The 18,835-nt window shown below is 41.1% G+C and overlaps 1 protein-coding gene and 1 long non-coding RNA gene across 2 annotated transcripts in view; both read right to left on the reverse strand.

Annotated features, from left to right (window-relative positions):
* LOC311142441 overlaps positions 1–18,835 on the reverse strand; it is a 1,015,744-nt gene that overhangs the window by 709,576 nt on the left and 287,333 nt on the right. The gene's annotated exons all lie outside the window — the stretch shown is intronic.
* The window catches only part of LOC311099475 (protocadherin Fat 1-like), a gene marked incomplete at both ends in the record, with an annotated part of 121,421 nt that overhangs the window by 81,648 nt on the left and 20,938 nt on the right, over positions 1–18,835 (reverse strand). Inside the window, 2 exon segments of the mRNA XM_084140165.1 lie at positions 17,276–17,433; positions 17,872–17,974. Coding sequence (XP_083996291.1) covers positions 17,276–17,433; positions 17,872–17,974 — 261 coding nt within the window.

Consider the following 18,835-nt stretch of genomic DNA (forward strand, 5'->3'; position numbering starts at 1 on the left):
TATTAGATCTGACAGTATGAATGGAAGGACACACAGGAGAGAAGCCTTACTGCTGCTCTGAGTTTCTCTCAAAAGAGCAACTTAAAAAACACACCAAAGTATACATCAAGCAGAAAAGCCTCATCAGTAACGGCAGCATGTCCATTGTGTTAGAGAGACCGTAGTAACAGCAGCATGTCCATTGTGTTAGAGAGACCGTAGTAACAGCAGCATGTCCATTGTGTTAGAGAGACAGTAGTAACAGCAGCATGTCCATTGTGTTAGAGAGACAGTAGTAACGGCAGCATGTCCATTGTGTTAGAGAGACCGTAGTAACAGCAGCATGTCCATTGTGTTAGAGAGACCGTAGTAACAGCAGCATGTCCATTGTGTTAGAGACAGTAGTAACAGCAGCATGTCCATTGTGTTAGAGAGACAGTAGTAGCCGCAGCATTTCCATTGTGTTAGAGAGACAGTAGTAACAGCAGCATGTCCATTGTGTTAGAGACAGTAGTAACAGCAGCATGTCCATTGTGTTAGATACAGTAGTAACAGCAGCATGTCCATTGTGTTAGAGAGACCGTAGTAACAGCAGCATGTCCATTGTGTTAGAGAGACCGTAGTAACAGCAGCATGTCCATTGTGTTAGAGACAGTAGTAACAGCAGCATGTCCATTGTGTTAGAGAGACAGTAGTAACGGCAGCAAGTCCATTGTGTTAGAGAGACCGTAGTAACAGCAGCATGTCCATTGTGTTAGAGAGACCGTAGTAACAGCAGCATGTCCATTGTGTTAGAGAGACAGTAGGAACAGCAGCATGTCCATTGTGTTAGAGAGACCTTAGTAACAGCAGCATGTCCATTGTGTTAGAGAGACAGTAGTAACGGCAGCATGTCCATTGTGTTAGAGAGACAGTAGTAACGGCAGCATGTCCATTGTGTTAGAGAGACAGTAGTAACGGCAGCATGTCCATTGTGTTAGAGAGACAGTAGTAGCCGCAGCATTTCCATGTTCAATCTGTAATGTTCTACTGTAGCAGACATATGATGCAAGTAGGACAGAAGTGAGTCAATATAAAAAAAATCCTAGGACATGACACTGATTTCAGACAATTATTAAGTGGTAGTGGATTGGATCAAATGAAGAAAGCATAGAACTCTTGTAATCCTATTGTTTCTCACTGTGAGAGAACTGCAGAGGAAAGGGAGCATTATAGAATGTTAGCCTTTCTTTACTTTACTGATCAGTGTTCACCTGGTCAGTTTTGGTGTGTTTTGTTTGTTTCTACTTATTTTAGTAATTGATGATGAATTTGTTTGGATAACTGCATTCAAGCCAACTTAATTGATCTGCCAATGAAAAATAAAGTTACATGAATTTGTACTGGTCAACCTTCTCTTTTGTATTCAGTTCTTCCGTATTAGATTGACAGTATGAATGGTTCTTATGGTAATATTCAGTTCTTCCATATTAGATCTGACAGTATGAATGGAAGGACACACAGGAGAGAAGCCTTACTGCTGCTCTGAGTTTCTCTCAAAAGAGCAACTTAAAAAACACACCAAAGTATACATCAAGCAGAAAAGCCTCATCAGTAACGGCAGCATGTCCATTGTGTTAGAGAGACCGTAGTAACAGCAGCATGTCCATTGTGTTAGAGAGACCGTAGTAACAGCAGCATGTCCATTGTGTTAGAGAGACAGTAGTAACAGCAGCATGTCCATTGTGTTAGAGAGACAGTAGTAACAGCAGCATGTCCATTGTGTTAGAGAGACAGTAGTAGCCGCAGCATTTCCATGTTCAAACTGTAATGTTCTACTGTAGCAGACATATGATGCAAGTAGGACAGAAGTGAGTCAATATAAAAAAAATCCTAGGACATGACACTGATTTCAGACAATTATTAAGTGGTAGTGGATTGGATCAAATGAAGAAAGCATAGAACTATTGTAATCCTATTGTTTCTCACTGTGAGAGAACTGCAGAGGAAAGGGAGCATTATAGAATGTTAGCCTCTCTTTACTTTACTGATCAGTGTTCACCTGGTCAGTTTTGGTGTGTTTTGTTTGTTTCTACTTATTTTAGTAATTGATGATGAATTTGTTTGGATAACTGCATTCAAGCCAACTTAATTGATCTGCCAATGAAAAATAAAGTTACATGAATTTGTACTGGTCAACCTTCTCTTTTGTATTCAGTTCTTCCGTATTAGATTGACAGTATGAATGGTTCTTATGGTAATATTCAGTTCTTCCATATTAGATCTGACAGTATGAATGGAAGGACACACAGGAGAGAAGCCTTACTGCTGCTCTGAGTTTCTCTCAAAAGAGCAACTTAAAAAACACACCAAAGTATACATCAAGCAGAAAAGCCTCATCAGTAACGGCAGCATGTCCATTGTGTTAGAGAGACCGTAGTAACAGCAGCATGTCCATTGTGTTAGAGAGACCGTAGTAACAGCAGCATGTCCATTGTGTTAGAGAGACAGTAGTAACAGCAGCATGTCCATTGTGTTAGAGAGACAGTAGTAACGGCAGCATGTCCATTGTGTTAGAGAGACCGTAGTAACAGCAGCATGTCCATTGTGTTAGAGAGACCGTAGTAACAGCAGCATGTCCATTGTGTTAGAGACAGTAGTAACAGCAGCATGTCCATTGTGTTAGAGAGACAGTAGTAGCCGCAGCATTTCCATTGTGTTAGAGAGACAGTAGTAACAGCAGCATGTCCATTGTGTTAGAGACAGTAGTAACAGCAGCATGTCCATTGTGTTAGATACAGTAGTAACAGCAGCATGTCCATTGTGTTAGAGAGACCGTAGTAACAGCAGCATGTCCATTGTGTTAGAGAGACCGTAGTAACAGCAGCATGTCCATTGTGTTAGAGACAGTAGTAACAGCAGCATGTCCATTGTGTTAGAGAGACAGTAGTAACGGCAGCAAGTCCATTGTGTTAGAGAGACCGTAGTAACAGCAGCATGTCCATTGTGTTAGAGAGACCGTAGTAACAGCAGCATGTCCATTGTGTTAGAGAGACAGTAGGAACAGCAGCATGTCCATTGTGTTAGAGAGACCTTAGTAACAGCAGCATGTCCATTGTGTTAGAGAGACAGTAGTAACGGCAGCATGTCCATTGTGTTAGAGAGACAGTAGTAACGGCAGCATGTCCATTGTGTTAGAGAGACAGTAGTAACGGCAGCATGTCCATTGTGTTAGAGAGACAGTAGTAGCCGCAGCATTTCCATGTTCAAACTGTAATGTTCTACTGTAGCAGACATATGATGCAAATAGGACAGAAGTGAGTCAATATAAAAAAAATCCTAGGACATGACACTGATTTCAGACAATTATTAAGTGGTAGTGGATTGGATCAAATGAAGAAAGCATAGAACTCTTGTAATCCTATTGTTTCTCACTGTGAGAGAACTGTGCAGAGGAAAGGGAGCATTATAGAATGTTAGCCTTTCTTTACTTTACTGATCAGTGTTCACCTGGTCAGTTTTGGTGTGTTTTGTTTGTTTCTACTTATTTTAGTAATTGATGATGAATTTGTTTGGATAACTGCATTCAAGCCAACTTAATTGATCTGCCAATGAAAAATAAAGTTACATGAATTTGTACTGGTCAACCTTCTCTTTTGTATTCAGTTCTTCCGTATTAGATTGACAGTATGAATGGTTCTTATGGTAATATTCAGTTCTTCCATATTAGATCTGACAGTATGAATGGAAGGACACACAGGAGAGAAGCCTTACTGCTGCTCTGAGTTTCTCTCAAAAGAGCAACTTAAAAAACACACCAAAGTATACATCAAGCAGAAAAGCCTCATCAGTAACGGCAGCATGTCCATTGTGTTAGAGAGACCGTAGTAACAGCAGCATGTCCATTGTGTTAGAGAGACCGTAGTAACAGCAGCATGTCCATTGTGTTAGAGAGACAGTAGTAACAGCAGCATGTCCATTGTGTTAGAGAGACAGTAGTAACGGCAGCATGTCCATTGTGTTAGAGAGACCGTAGTAACAGCAGCATGTCCATTGTGTTAGAGAGACCGTAGTAACAGCAGCATGTCCATTGTGTTAGAGAGACAGTAGTAACGGCAGCATGTCCATTGTGTTAGAGAGACCGTAGTAACAGCAGCATGTCCATTGTGTTAGAGACAGTAGTAACAGCAGCATGTCCATTGTGTTAGAGAGACAGTAGTAGCCGCAGCATTTCCATTGTGTTAGAGAGACAGTAGTAACAGCAGCATGTCCATTGTGTTAGAGACAGTAGTAACAGCAGCATGTCCATTGTGTTAGAGACAGTAGTAACAGCAGCATGTCCATTGTGTTAGAGAGACCGTAGTAACAGCAGCATGTCCATTGTGTTAGAGAGACCGTAGTAACAGCAGCATGTCCATTGTGTTAGAGACAGTAGTAACAGCAGCATGTCCATTTTGTTAGAGAGACAGTAGTAACGGCAGCAAGTCCATTGTGTTAGAGAGACCGTAGTAACAGCAGCATGTCCATTGTGTTAGAGAGACCGTAGTAACAGCAGCATGTCCATTGTGTTAGAGAGACAGTAGGAACAGCAGCATGTCCATTGTGTTAGAGAGACAGTAGTAACGGCAGCATGTCCATTGTGTTAGAGAGACCGTAGTAACAGCAGCATGTCCATTGTGTTAGAGAGACCGTAGTAACAGCAGCATGTCCATTGTGTTAGAGAGACAGTAGTAACAGCAGCATGTCCATTGTGTTAGAGAGACAGTAGTAGCCGCAGCATTTCCATGTTCAAACTGTAATGTTCTACTGTAGCAGACATATGATGCAAGTAGGACAGAAGTGAGTCAATATAAAAAAAATCCTAGGACATGACACTGATTTCAGACAATTATTAAGTGGTAGTGGATTGGATCAAATGAAGAAAGCATAGAACTATTGTAATCCTATTGTTTCTCACTGTGAGAGAACTGCAGAGGAAAGGGAGCATTATAGAATGTTAGCCTCTCTTTACTTTACTGATCAGTGTTCACCTGGTCAGTTTTGGTGTGTTTTGTTTGTTTCTACTTATTTTAGTAATTGATGATGAATTTGTTTGGATAACTGCATTCAAGCCAACTTAATTGATCTGCCAATGAAAAATAAAGTTACATGAATTTGTACTGGTCAACCTTCTCTTTTGTATTCAGTTCTTCCGTATTAGATTGACAGTATGAATGGTTCTTATGGTAATATTCAGTTCTTCCATATTAGATCTGACAGTATGAATGGAAGGACACACAGGAGAGAAGCCTTACTGCTGCTCTGAGTTTCTCTCAAAAGAGCAACTTAAAAAACACACCAAAGTATACATCAAGCAGAAAAGCCTCATCAGTAACGACAGCATGTCCATTGTGTTAGAGAGACCGTAGTAACAGCAGCATGTCCATTGTGTTAGAGAGACCGTAGTAACAGCAGCATGTCCATTGTGTTAGAGAGACAGTAGTAACAGCAGCATGTCCATTGTGTTAGAGAGACAGTAGTAACGGCAGCATGTCCATTGTGTTAGAGAGACCGTAGTAACAGCAGCATGTCCATTGTGTTAGAGAGACCGTAGTAACAGCAGCATGTCCATTGTGTTAGAGACAGTAGTAACAGCAGCATGTCCATTGTGTTAGAGAGACAGTAGTAGCCGCAGCATTTCCATTGTGTTAGAGAGACAGTAGTAACAGCAGCATGTCCATTGTGTTAGAGACAGTAGTAACAGCAGCATGTCCATTGTGTTAGAGACAGTAGTAACAGCAGCATGTCCATTGTGTTAGAGAGACCGTAGTAACAGCAGCATGTCCATTGTGTTAGAGAGACCGTAGTAACAGCAGCATGTCCATTGTGTTAGAGACAGTAGTAACAGCAGCATGTCCATTGTGTTAGAGAGACAGTAGTAACGGCAGCAAGTCCATTGTGTTAGAGAGACCGTAGTAACAGCAGCATGTCCATTGTGTTAGAGAGACCGTAGTAACAGCAGCATGTCCATTGTGTTAGAGAGACAGTAGGAACAGCAGCATGTCCATTGTGTTAGAGAGACAGTAGTAACGGCAGCATGTCCATTGTGTTAGAGAGACCGTAGTAACAGCAGCATGTCCATTGTGTTAGAGAGACCGTAGTAACAGCAGCATGTCCATTGTGTTAGAGAGACAGTAGTAACAGCAGCATGTCCATTGTGTTAGAGAGACAGTAGTAGCCGCAGCATTTCCATGTTCAAACTGTAATGTTCTACTGTAGCAGACATATGATGCAAGTAGGACAGAAGTGAGTCAATATAAAAAAAATCCTAGGACATGACACTGATTTCAGACAATTATTAAGTGGTAGTGGATTGGATCAAATGAAGAAAGCATAGAACTCTTGTAATCCTATTGTTTCTCACTGTGAGAGAACTGTGCAGAGGAAAGGGAGCATTATAGAATGTTAGCCTTTCTTTACTTTACTGATCAGTGTTCACCTGGTCAGTTTTGGTGTGTTTTGTTTGTTTCTACTTATTTTAGTAATTGATGATGAATTTGTTTGGATAACTGCATTCAAGCCAACTTAATTGATCTGCCAATGAAAAATAAAGTTACATGAATTTGTACTGGTCAACCTTCTCTTTTGTATTCAGTTCTTCCGTATTAGATTGACAGTATGAATGGTTCTTATGGTAATATTCAGTTCTTCCATATTAGATCTGACAGTATGAATGGAAGAAAACACAGGAGAGAAGCCTTACTGCTGCTCTGAGTTTCTCTCAAAAGAGCAACTTAAAAAACACCAAAGTATACATCAAGCAGAAAAGCCTAATCAGTAACGGCAGCATGTCCATTGTGTTAGAGAGACCGTAGTAACAGCAGCATGTCCATTGTGTTAGAGAGACAGTAGTAACGGCAGCATGTCCATTGTGTTAGAGAGACCGTAGTAACAGCAGCATGTCCATTGTGTTAGGGAGACCGTAGTAACAGCAGCATGTCCATTGTGTTAGAGAGACAGTAGTAACAGCAGCATGTCCATTGTGTTAGAGAGACAGTAGTAACGGCAGCATGTCCATTGTGTTAGAGAGACCGTAGTAACAGCAGCATGTCCATTGTGTTAGAGAGACCGTAGTAACAGCAGCATGTCCATTGTGTTAGAGAGACAGTAGTAACAGCAGCATGTCCATTGAGTTAGAGAGACAGTAGTAGCCGCAGCATTTCCATGTTCAAACTGTAATGTTCTACTGTAGCAGACATTTGATGCAAGTAGGACAGAAGTGAGTCAATATAAAAAAAATCCTAGGACATGACACTGATTTCAGACAATTATTAAGTGGTAGTGGATTGGATCAAATGAAGAAAGCATAGAACTCTTGTAATCCTATTGTTTCTCACTGTGAGAGAACTGTGCAGAGGAAAGGGAGCATTATAGAATGTTAGCCTCTCTTTACTTTACCGATCAGTGTTCACCTGGTCAGTTTTGGTGTGTTTTGTTTGTTTCTACTTATTTTAGTAATTGATGATGAATTTGTTTGGATAACTGCATTCAAGCCAACTTAATTGATCTGCCAATGAAAAATAAAGTTACATGAATTTGTACTGGTCAACCTTCTCTTTTGTATTCCGTTCTTCCGTATTAGATTGACAGTATGAATGGTTCTTATGGTAATATTCAGTTCTTCCATATTAGATCTGACAGTATGAATGGAAGGACACACAGGAGAGAAGCCTTACTGCTGCTCTGAGTTTCTCTCAAAAGAGCAACTTAAAAAACACACCAAAGTATACATCAAGCAGAAAAGCCTCATCAGTAACGGCAGCATGTCCATTGTGTTAGAGAGACCGTAGTAACAGCAGCATGTCCATTGTGTTAGAGAGACCGTAGTAACAGCAGCATGTCTATTGTGTTAGAGAGACCGTAGTAACAGCAGCATGTCTATTGTGTTAGAGAGACAGTAGTAACGGCAGCATGTCCATTGTGTTAGAGAGACAGTAGTAACGGCAGCATGTCCATTGTGTTAGAGAGACCGTAGTAACAGCAGCATGTCCATTGTGTTAGAGAGACCGTAGTAACAGCAGCATGTCCATTGTGTTAGAGAGACAGTAGTAACGGCAGCATGTCCATTGTGTTAGAGAGACAGTAGTAACGGCAGCATGTCCATTGTGTTAGAGAGACCGTAGTAACAGCAGCATGTCCATTGTGTTAGAGAGACCGTAGTAACAGCAGCATGTCCATTGTGTTAGAGAGACAGTAGTAACGGCAGCATGTCCATTGTGTTAGAGAGACAGTAGTAACGGCAGCATGTCCATTGTGTTAGAGAGACAGTAGTAACGGCAGCATGTCCATTGTGTTAGAGAGACAGTAGTAACCGCAGCATTTCCATGTTCAAACTGTAATGTTCTACTGTAGCAGACATATGATGCAAGTAGGACAGAAGTGAGTCAATATAAAAAAAATCCTAGGACATGACACTGATTTCAGACAATTATTAAGTGGTAGTGGATTGGATCAAATGAAGAAAGCATAGAACTCTTGTAATCCTATTGTTTCTCACTGTGAGAGAACTGCAGAGGAAAGGGAGTATTATAGAATGTTAGCCTCTCTTTACTTTACTGATCAGTGTTCACCTGGTCAGTTTTGGTGTGTTTTGTTTGTTTCTACTTATTTTAGTAATTGATGATGAATTTGTTTGGATAACTGCATTCAAGCCAACTTAATTGATCTGCCAATGAAAAATAAAGTTACATGAATTTGTACTGGTCAACCTTCTCTTTTGTATTCAGTTCTTCCGTATTAGATTGACAGTATGAATGGTTCTTATGGTAATATTCAGTTCTTCCATATTAGATCTGACAGTATGAATGGAAGGACACACAGGAGAGAAGCCTTACTGCTGCTCTGAGTTTCTCTCAAAAGAGCAACTTAAAAAACACACCAAAGTATACATCAAGCAGAAAAGCCTCATCAGTAACGGCAGCATGTCCATTGTGTTAGAGAGACCGTAGTAACAGCAGCATGTCCATTGTGTTAGAGAGACAGTAGTAACGGCAGCATGTCCATTGTGTTAGAGAGACCGTAGTAACAGCAGCATGTCCATTGTGTTAGAGAGACCGTAGTAACAGCAGCATGTCCATTGTGTTAGAGAGACAGTAGTAACAGCAGCATGTCCATTGTGTTAGAGAGACAGTAGTAACGGCAGCATGTCCATTGTGTTAGAGAGACCGTAGTAACAGCAGCATGTCCATTGTGTTAGAGAGACCGTAGTAACAGCAGCATGTCCATTGTGTTAGAGACAGTAGTAACAGCAGCATGTCCATTGTGTTAGAGAGACAGTAGTAGCCGCAGCATTTCCATTGTGTTAGAGAGACAGTAGTAACAGCAGCATGTCCATTGTGTTAGAGACAGTAGTAACAGCAGCATGTCCATTGTGTTAGAGACAGTAGTAACAGCAGCATGTCCATTGTGTTAGAGAGACCATAGTAACAGCAGCATGTCCATTGTGTTAGAGAGACCGTAGTAACAGCAGCATGTCCATTGTGTTAGAGACAGTAGTAACAGCAGCATGTCCATTGTGTTAGAGAGACAGTAGTAACGGCAGCAAGTCCATTGTGTTAGAGAGACCGTAGTAACAGCAGCATGTCCATTGTGTTAGAGAGACCGTAGTAACAGCAGCATGTCCATTGTGTTAGAGAGACAGTAGGAACAGCAGCATGTCCATTGTGTTAGAGAGACAGTAGTAACGGCAGCATGTCCATTGTGTTAGAGAGACCGTAGTAACAGCAGCATGTCCATTGTGTTAGAGAGACCGTAGTAACAGCAGCATGTCCATTGTGTTAGAGAGACAGTAGTAACTGCAGCATGTCCATTGTGTTAGAGAGACAGTAGTAGCCGCAGCATTTCCATGTTCAAACTGTAATGTTCTACTGTAGCAGACATATGATGCAAGTAGGACAGAAGTGAGTCAATATAAAAAAAAATCCTAGGACATGACACTGATTTCAGACAATTATTAAGTGGTAGTGGATTGGATCAAATGAAGAAAGCATAGAACTCTTGTAATCCTATTGTTTCTCACTGTGAGAGAACTGTGCAGAGGAAAGGGAGCATTATAGAATGTTAGCCTCTCTTTACTTTACTGATCAGTGTTCACCTGGTCAGTTTTGGTGTGTTTTGTTTGTTTCTACTTATTTTAGTAATTGATGATGAATTTGTTTGGATAACTGCATTCAAGCCAACTTAATTGATCTGCCAATGAAAAATAAAGTTACATGAATTTGTACTGGTCAACCTTCTCTTTTGTATTCAGTTCTTCCGTATTAGATTGACAGTATGAATGGTTCTTATGGTAATATTCAGTTCTTCCATATTATATCTGACAGTATGAATGGAAGAAAACACAGGAGAGAAGCCTTACTGCTGCTCTGAGTTTCTCTCAAAAGAGCAACTTAAAAAACACACCAAAGTATACATCAAGCAGAAAAGCCTCATCAGTAACGGCAGCATGTCCATTGTGTTAGAGAGACCGTAGTAACAGCAGCATGTCCATTGTGTTAGAGAGACAGTAGTAACGGCAGCATGTCCATTGTGTTAGAGAGACCGTAGTAACAGCAGCATGTCCATTGTGTTAGAGAGACCGTAGTAACAGCAGCATGTCCATTGTGTTAGAGAGACAGTAGTAACAGCAGCATGTCCATTGTGTTAGAGAGACAGTAGTAACGGCAGCATGTCCATTGTGTTAGAGAGACCGTAGTAACAGCAGCATGTCCATTGTGTTAGAGAGACCGTAGTAACAGCAGCATGTCCATTGTGTTAGAGAGACAGTAGTAACAGCAGCATGTCCATTGTGTTAGAGAGACAGTAGTAGCCGCAGCATTTCCATGTTCAAACTGTAATGTTCTACTGTAGCAGACATTTGATGCAAGTAGGACAGAAGTGAGTCAATATAAAAAAAATCCTAGGACATGACACTGATTTCAGACAATTATTAAGTGGTAGTGGATTGGATCAAATGAAGAAAGCATAGAACTCTTGTAATCCTATTGTTTCTCACTGTGAGAGAACTGTGCAGAGGAAAGGGAGCATTATAGAATGTTAGCCTCTCTTTACTTTACTGATCAGTGTTCACCTGGTCAGTTTTGGTGTGTTTTGTTTGTTTCTACTTATTTTAGTAATTGATGATGAATTTGTTTGGATAACTGCATTCAAGCCAACTTAATTGATCTGCCAATGAAAAATAAAGTTACATGAATTTGTACTGGTCAACCTTCTCTTTTGTATTCAGTTCTTCCGTATTAGATTGACAGTATGAATGGTTCTTATGGTAATATTCAGTTCTTCCATATTATATCTGACAGTATGAATGGAAGAAAACACAGGAGAGAAGCCTTACTGCTGCTCTGAGTTTCTCTCAAAAGAGCAACTTAAAAAACACACCAAAGTATACATCAAGCAGAAAAGCCTCATCAGTAACGGCAGCATGTCCATTGTGTTAGAGAGACCGTAGTAACAGCAGCATGTCCATTGTGTTAGAGACAGTAGTAACAGCAGCATGTCCATTGTGTTAGAGAGACAGTAGTAGCCGCAGCATTTCCATTGTGTTAGAGAGACCGTAGTAACAGCAGCATGTCCATTGTGTTAGAGACAGTAGTAACAGCAGCATGTCCATTGTGTTAGAGAGACAGTAGTAACGGCAGCATGTCCATTGTGTTAGAGAGACCGTAGTAACAGCAGCATGTCCATTGTGTTAGAGAGACCGTAGTAACAGCAGCATGTCCATTGTGTTAGAGACAGTAGTAACAGCAGCATGTCCATTGTGTTAGAGAGACAGTAGTAGCCGCAGCATTTCCATTGTGTTAGAGAGACAGTAGTAACAGCAGCATGTCCATTGTGTTAGAGACAGTAGTAACAGCAGCATGTCCATTGTGTTAGAGAGACCGTAGTAACAGCAGCATGTCCATTGTGTTAGAGAGACCGTAGTAACAGCAGCATGTCCATTGTGTTAGAGACAGTAGTAACAGCAGCATGTCCATTGTGTTAGAGACAGTAGTAACAGCAGCATGTCCATTGTGTTAGAGAGACCATAGTAACAGCAGCATGTCCATTGTGTTAGAGAGACCGTAGTAACAGCAGCATGTCCATTGTGTTAGAGAGACAATAGTAACAGCAGCATGTCCATTGTGTTAGAGAGACAGTAGTAACGGCAGCATGTCCATTGTGTTAGAGAGACCGTAGTAACAGCAGCATGTCCATTGTGTTAGAGAGACCGTAGTAACAGCAGCATGTCCATTGTGTTAGAGAGACAGTAGTAACAGCAGCATGTCCATTGTGTTAGAGAGACAGTAGTAGCCGCAGCATTTCCATGTTCAAACTGTAATGTTCTACTGTAGCAGACATATGATGCAAGTAGGACAGAAGTGAGTCAATATAAAAAAAATCCTAGGACATGACACTGATTTCAGACAATTATTAAGTGGTAGTGGATTGGATCAAATGAAGAAAGCATAGAACTCTTGTAATCCTATTGTTTCTCACTGTGAGAGAACTGTGCAGAGGAAAGGGAGCATTATAGAATGTTAGCCTCTCTTTACTTTACTGATCAGTGTTCACCTGGTCAGTTTTGGTGTGTTTTGTTTGTTTCTACTTATTTTAGTAATTGATGATGAATTTGTTTGGATAACTGCATTCAAGCCAACTTAATTGATCTGCCAATGAAAAATAAAGTTACATGAATTTGTACTGGTCAACCTTCTCTTTTGTATTCAGTTCTTCCGTATTAGATTGACAGTATGAATGGTTCTTATGGTAATATTCAGTTCTTCCATATTAGATCTGACAGTATGAATGGAAGAAAACACAGGAGAGAAGCCTTACTGCTGCTCTGAGTTTCTCTCAAAAGAGCAACTTAAAAAACACACCAAAGTATACATCAAGCAGAAAAGCCTCATCAGTAACGGCAGCATGTCCATTGTGTTAGAGAGACCGTAGTAACAGCAGCATGTCCATTGTGTTAGAGAGACCGTAGTAACAGCAGCATGTCCATTGTGTTAGAGAGACAGTAGTAACGGCAGCATGTCCATTGTGTTAGAGAGACCGTAGTAACAGCAGCATGTCCATTGTGTTAGAGAGACCGTAGTAACAGCAGCATGTCCATTGTGTTAGAGAGACAGTAGCAACAGCAGCATGTCCATTGTGTTAGAGAGACAGTAGTAACGGCAGCATGTCCATTGTGTTAGAGAGACCGTAGTAACAGCAGCATGTCCATTGTGTTAGCGAGACCGTAGTAACAGCAGCATGTCCATTGTGTTAGAGAGACAGTAGTAACAGCAGCATGTCCATTGTGTTAGAGAGACAGTAGTAGCCGCAGCATTTCCATGTTCAAACTGTAATGTTCTACTGTAGCAGACATTTGATGCAAGTAGGACAGAAGTGAGTCAATATAAAAAAAATCCTAGGACATGACACTGATTTCAGACAATTATTAAGTGGTAGTGGATTGGATCAAATGAAGAAAGCATAGAACTCTTGTAATCCTATTGTTTCTCACTGTGAGAGAACTGTGCAGAGGAAAGGGAGCATTATAGAATGTTAGCCTCTCTTTACTTTACTGATCAGTGTTCACCTGGTCAGTTTTGGTGTGTTTTGTTTGTTTCTACTTATTTTAGTAATTGATGATGAATTTGTTTGGATAACTGCATTCAAGCCAACTTAATTGATCTGCCAATGAAAAATAAAGTTACATGAATTTGTACTGGTCAACCTTCTCTTTTGTATTCAGTTCTTCCGTATTAGATTGACAGTATGAATGGTTCTTATGGTAATATTCAGTTCTTCCATATTAGATCTGACAGTATGAATGGAAGGACACACAGGAGAGAAGCCTTACTGCTGCTCTGAGTTTCTCTCAAAAGAGCAACTTAAAAAACACACCAAAGTATACATCAAGCAGAAAAGCCTCATCAGTAACGGCAGCATGTCCATTGTGTTAGAGAGACCGTAGTAACAGCAGCATGTCCATTGTGTTAGAGAGACCGTAGTAACAGCAGCATGTCCATTGTGTTAGAGACAGTAGTAACAGCAGCATGTCCATTGTGTTAGAGAGACAGTAGTAGCCGCAGCATTTCCATTGTGTTAGAGAGACAGTAGTAACAGCAGCATGTCCATTGTGTTAGAGACAGTAGTAACAGCAGCATGTCCATTGTGTTAGAGAGACCGTAGTAACAGCAGCATGTCCATTGTGTTAGAGAGACCGTAGTAACAGCAGCATGTCCATTGTGTTAGAGACAGTAGTAACAGCAGCATGTCCATTGTGTTAGAGAGACAGTAGTAACGGCAGCAAGTCCATTGTGTTAGAGATACCGTAGTAACAGCAGCATGTCCATTGTGTTAGAGAGACCGTAGTAACAGCAGCATGTCCATTGTGTTAGAGAGACAATAGTAACAGCAGCATGTCCATTGTGTTAGAGAGACAGTAGTAACGGCAGCATGTCCATTGTGTTAGAGAGACCGTAGTAACAGCAGCATGTCCATTGTGTTAGAGAGACCGTAGTAACAGCAGCATGTCCATTGTGTTAGAGAGACAGTAGTAACAGCAGCATGTCCATTGTGTTAGAGAGACAGTAGTAGCCGCAGCATTTCCATGTTCAAACTGTAATGTTCTACTGTAGCAGACATATGATGCAAGTAGGACAGAAGTGAGTCAATATAAAAAAAATCCTAGGACATGACACTGATTTCAGACAATTATTAAGTGGTAGTGGATTGGATCAAATGAAGAAAGCATAGAACTCTTGTAATCCTATTGTTTCTCACTGTGAGAGAACTGTGCAGAGGAAAGGGAGCATTATAGAATGTTAGCCTCTCTTTACTTTACTGATTAGTGTTCACCTGGTCAGTTTTGGTGTGTTTTGTTTGTTTCTACTTATTTTAGTAATTGATGATGAATTTGTTTGGATAACTGCATTCAAGCCAACTTAATTGATCTGCCAATGAAAAATAAAGTTACATAAATTTGTACTGGTCAACCTTCTCTTTTGTATTCAGTTCTTCCATATTAGATCTGACAGTATGAAAAAAAGGACACACAGGAGAGAAGCCTTACTGCTGCTCTGAGTTTCTCTCAAAAGAGCAACTTAAAAAACACACCAAAGTATACATCAAGCAGAAAAGCCTCATCAGTAACGGCAGCATGTCCATTGTGTTAGAGAGACCGTAGTAACAGCAGCATGTCCATTGTGTTAGAGAGACAGTAGTAACGGCAGCATGTCCATTGTGTTAGAGAGACAGTAGTAACAGCAGCATGTCCATTGTGTTAGAGACAGTAGTAACATCAGCATGTCCATTGTGTTAGAGACAGTAGTAACAGCAGCATGTCCATTGTGTTAGAGACAGTAGTAACAGCAGCATGTCCATTGTGTTAGAGAGACCGTAGTAACAGCAGCATGTCCATTGTGTTAGAGAGACAGTAGTAACAGCAGCATGTCCATTGTGTTAGAGAGACCGTAGTAACAGCAGCATGTCCATTGTGTTAGAGACAGTAGTAACAGCAGCATGTCCATTGTGTTAGAGAGACCGTAGTAACAGCAGCATGTCCATTGTGTTAGAGAGACCGTAGTAACAGCAGCATGTCCATTGTGTTAGAGAGACAGTAGTAACAGCAGCATGTCCATTGTGTTAGAGAGACAGTAGTAGCCGCAGCATTTCCATGTTCAAACTGTAATGTTCTACTGTAGCAGACATATGATGCAAGTAGGACAGAAGTGAGTCAATATAAAAAAAATCCTAGGACATGACACTGATTTCAGACAATTATTAAGTGGTAGTGGATTGGATCAAATGAAGAAAGCATAGAACTCTTGTAATCCTATTGTTTCTCACTGTGAGAGAACTGTGCAGAGGAAAGGGAGCGTTATAGAATCTTAGCCTCTCTTTACTTTACTGATCAGTGTTCACCTGGTCAGTTTTGGTGTGTTTTGTTTTTTTCTACTTATTTTAGTAATTGATGATGAATTTGTTTGGATAACTGCATTCAAGCCAACTTAATTGAGCTGCCAATGAAAAATAAAGTTACATGAATTTGTACTGGTCAACCTTCTCTTTTGTATTCAGTTCTTCCGTATTAGATCTGACAGTATGAATGGTTCTTATGGTAATATTCAGTTCTTCCATATTAGATCTGACAGTATGAATGGAAGGACACACAGGAGAGAAGCCTTACTGCTGCTCTGAGTTTCTCTCAAAAGAGCAACTTAAAAAACACACCAAAGTATACATCAAGCAGAAAAGCCTCATCAGTAACGGCAGCATGTCCATTGTGTTAGAGAGACCGTAGTAACAGCAGCATGTCCATTGTGTTAGAGAGACAGTAGTAACGGCAGCATGTCCATTGTGTTAGAGAGACAGTAGTAACAGCAACATGTCCATTGTGTTAGAGACAGTAGTAACAGCAGCATGTCCATTGTGTTAGAGAGACAGTAGTAACAGCAGCATGTCCATTGTGTTAGAGAGACAGTAGTAACAGCAGCATGTCCATTGTGTTAGAGAGACCGTAGTAACATCAGCATGTCCATTGTGTTAGAGAGACAGTAGTAACAGCAGCATGTCCATTGTGTTAGAGACAGTAGTAACAGCAGCATGTCCATTGTGTTAGAGAGACAGTAGTAACAGCAGCATGTCCATTGTGTTAGAGAGACAGTAGTAACAGCAGCATGTCCATTGTGTTAGAGAGACAGTAGTAACAGCAGCATGTCCATTGTGTTAGAGGCAGTAGTAACAGCAGCATGTCCATTGTGTTAGAGAGACCGTAGTAACAGCAGCATGTCCATTGTGTTAGAGAGACAGTAGTAACAGCAGCATGTCCATTGTGTTAGAGACAGTAGTAACAGCAGCATGTCCATTGTGTTAGAGAGACAGTAGTAACAGCAGCATGTCCATTGTGTTAGAGAGACAGTAGTAACAGCAGCATGTCCATTGTGTTAGAGAGACAGTAGTAACAGCAGCATGTCCATTGTGTTAGAGACAGTAGTAACAGCAGCATGTCCATTGTGTTAGAGACAGTAGTAACAGCAGCATGTCCATTGTGTTAGAGAGACCGTAGTAACAGCAGCATGTCCATTGTGTTAGAGACAGTAGTAACAGCAGCATGTCCATTGTGTTAGAGAGACCGTAGTAACAGCAGCATGTCCATTGTGTTAGAGAGACAGTAGTAACAGCAGCATGTCCATTGTGTTAGCAACTTGTGGCCTATTCTGTATATAGTGCACTAGTTTATAGTGCACTACTATTGACCAGAGCCCTATATAGGGAATAGGTGCCATCTGGGACTCATCTATAGACCTACCTCTAGAATGCTGTAGTCTGTTCCTCTGGCGAACAGGAGAGTGGCATGGTGGGACAGCGTTCTCAGTCTGAGAGACACTTTCATCTCCTCTCTATTACGGTTCTCCATCAGACGGTACCTGATGTAACCCTTCCCACTGAACCACAGAGACTGACCTCCTGTGGTTTAAAAAGAACAGATAGACGGATCAGTTTGTTATGTGACATATTACATCTCTGTTACTAATATCTGTTTTGGTGGTGACTGAAGTAATGGTTATATAGGATCCGAAGAAACAGGAGCCATTCTAGGGCGGCAGGTAGCTTAGTGGTTAAGAGCGTTAGGACAGTAATCGAAAGGTCGCTGGTTCGAATCCCTGAGCCGACTAGGTGAAAAATCTGTCGATGTGCCCTTGAGCAAGGCACTTCACCCTAATTGCTCCTGTAAGTCGCTCTGCATAAGAGCGTCTGCTAAATGACTCAAATGAAATTCTGTTCGTCATCCTCTATTCATCTGGAATGTGAGAATAATGTCTAGCAACATTAGACTAAAGAAACAGTCATTCAAACACTATCTTGGTTGATGATCTGTTAGGTTGTTTAAGTGACAGAGAGTACCTGAGCATCCTCCCTGTTGGTCAGGTGGATAGACACAGCTGTATGGTCCCTCTCTCTGGTTGGACACACATCCCTCAGGACAGGGCTTCCCCTCACAGAGCTGCTTCAACACAGGACACTCACCACCTAGTACCGAGCATATCAAATCAATACAATGAGGGAGAGGACACATCGTAAATGGCACCCTATTCCCTATATAGTGTACTACTTCTGACCAGGGCTCATACAGCTCATACAGCTATGGGAAAAAGTAATGCACTATGTAGGGAATAGGGTGCCATTTGGGACACGGGCAAAATGTAGTGTATTGGACGACCTCTATTGTTTTATCAATAGCCTGATGATATGTGATGTGTTGTGTGAGGTGTGAGGTGTTTTGTGTGTTGTGTGTTGTGTGGTGTGTGGTGTCTGTTGTGTAATGTGTAATGTGTAATGTGTGGTGTGATGTGTGAGGTGTGTGGTGTAATGTGTGTTGTGTGATGTGTGTTGTGTGTTGTGTGTTGTGTGGTGTGATGTGTGTTGTGTGTTGTGTGGTGTGTGGTGTGATGTGTGTTGTGTGGTGTGATGTGTGTTGTGTGAGGTGTGGTGTGTGGTGTGTGGTGTGTGGTGTCTGTTGTGTAATGTGTAATGTGTAATGTGTGGTGTGATGTGTGAGGTGTGTTGTGTGTTGTGTGAGGTGTGTTGTGTGTTGTGTGTGGTGTAATGTGTAGTGTGTGGTGTGTGGTGTGATGTGTGTTGTGTGAGGTGTGGTGTGTGGTGTGTGGTGTGTGGTGTATGTTGTGTAATGTGTAATGTGTAATGTGTGGTGTGATGTGTGAGGTGTGTTGTGTGTTGTGTGATGTGTGTTGTGTGATGTGTGTTGTGTGATGTGTGTTGTGTGTTGTGTGATGTGATGTGTGTTGTGTATTGTGTGTTGTGTGATGTGATGTGTGTTGTGTATTGTGTGTTGTGTGATGTGTGTTGT

Source organism: Coregonus lavaretus (genome assembly GCF_964263955.1).
Source record: "Coregonus lavaretus genome assembly, chromosome: 2".
NCBI classification, from domain to species: Eukaryota; Metazoa; Chordata; class Actinopteri; order Salmoniformes; family Salmonidae; genus Coregonus; species Coregonus lavaretus.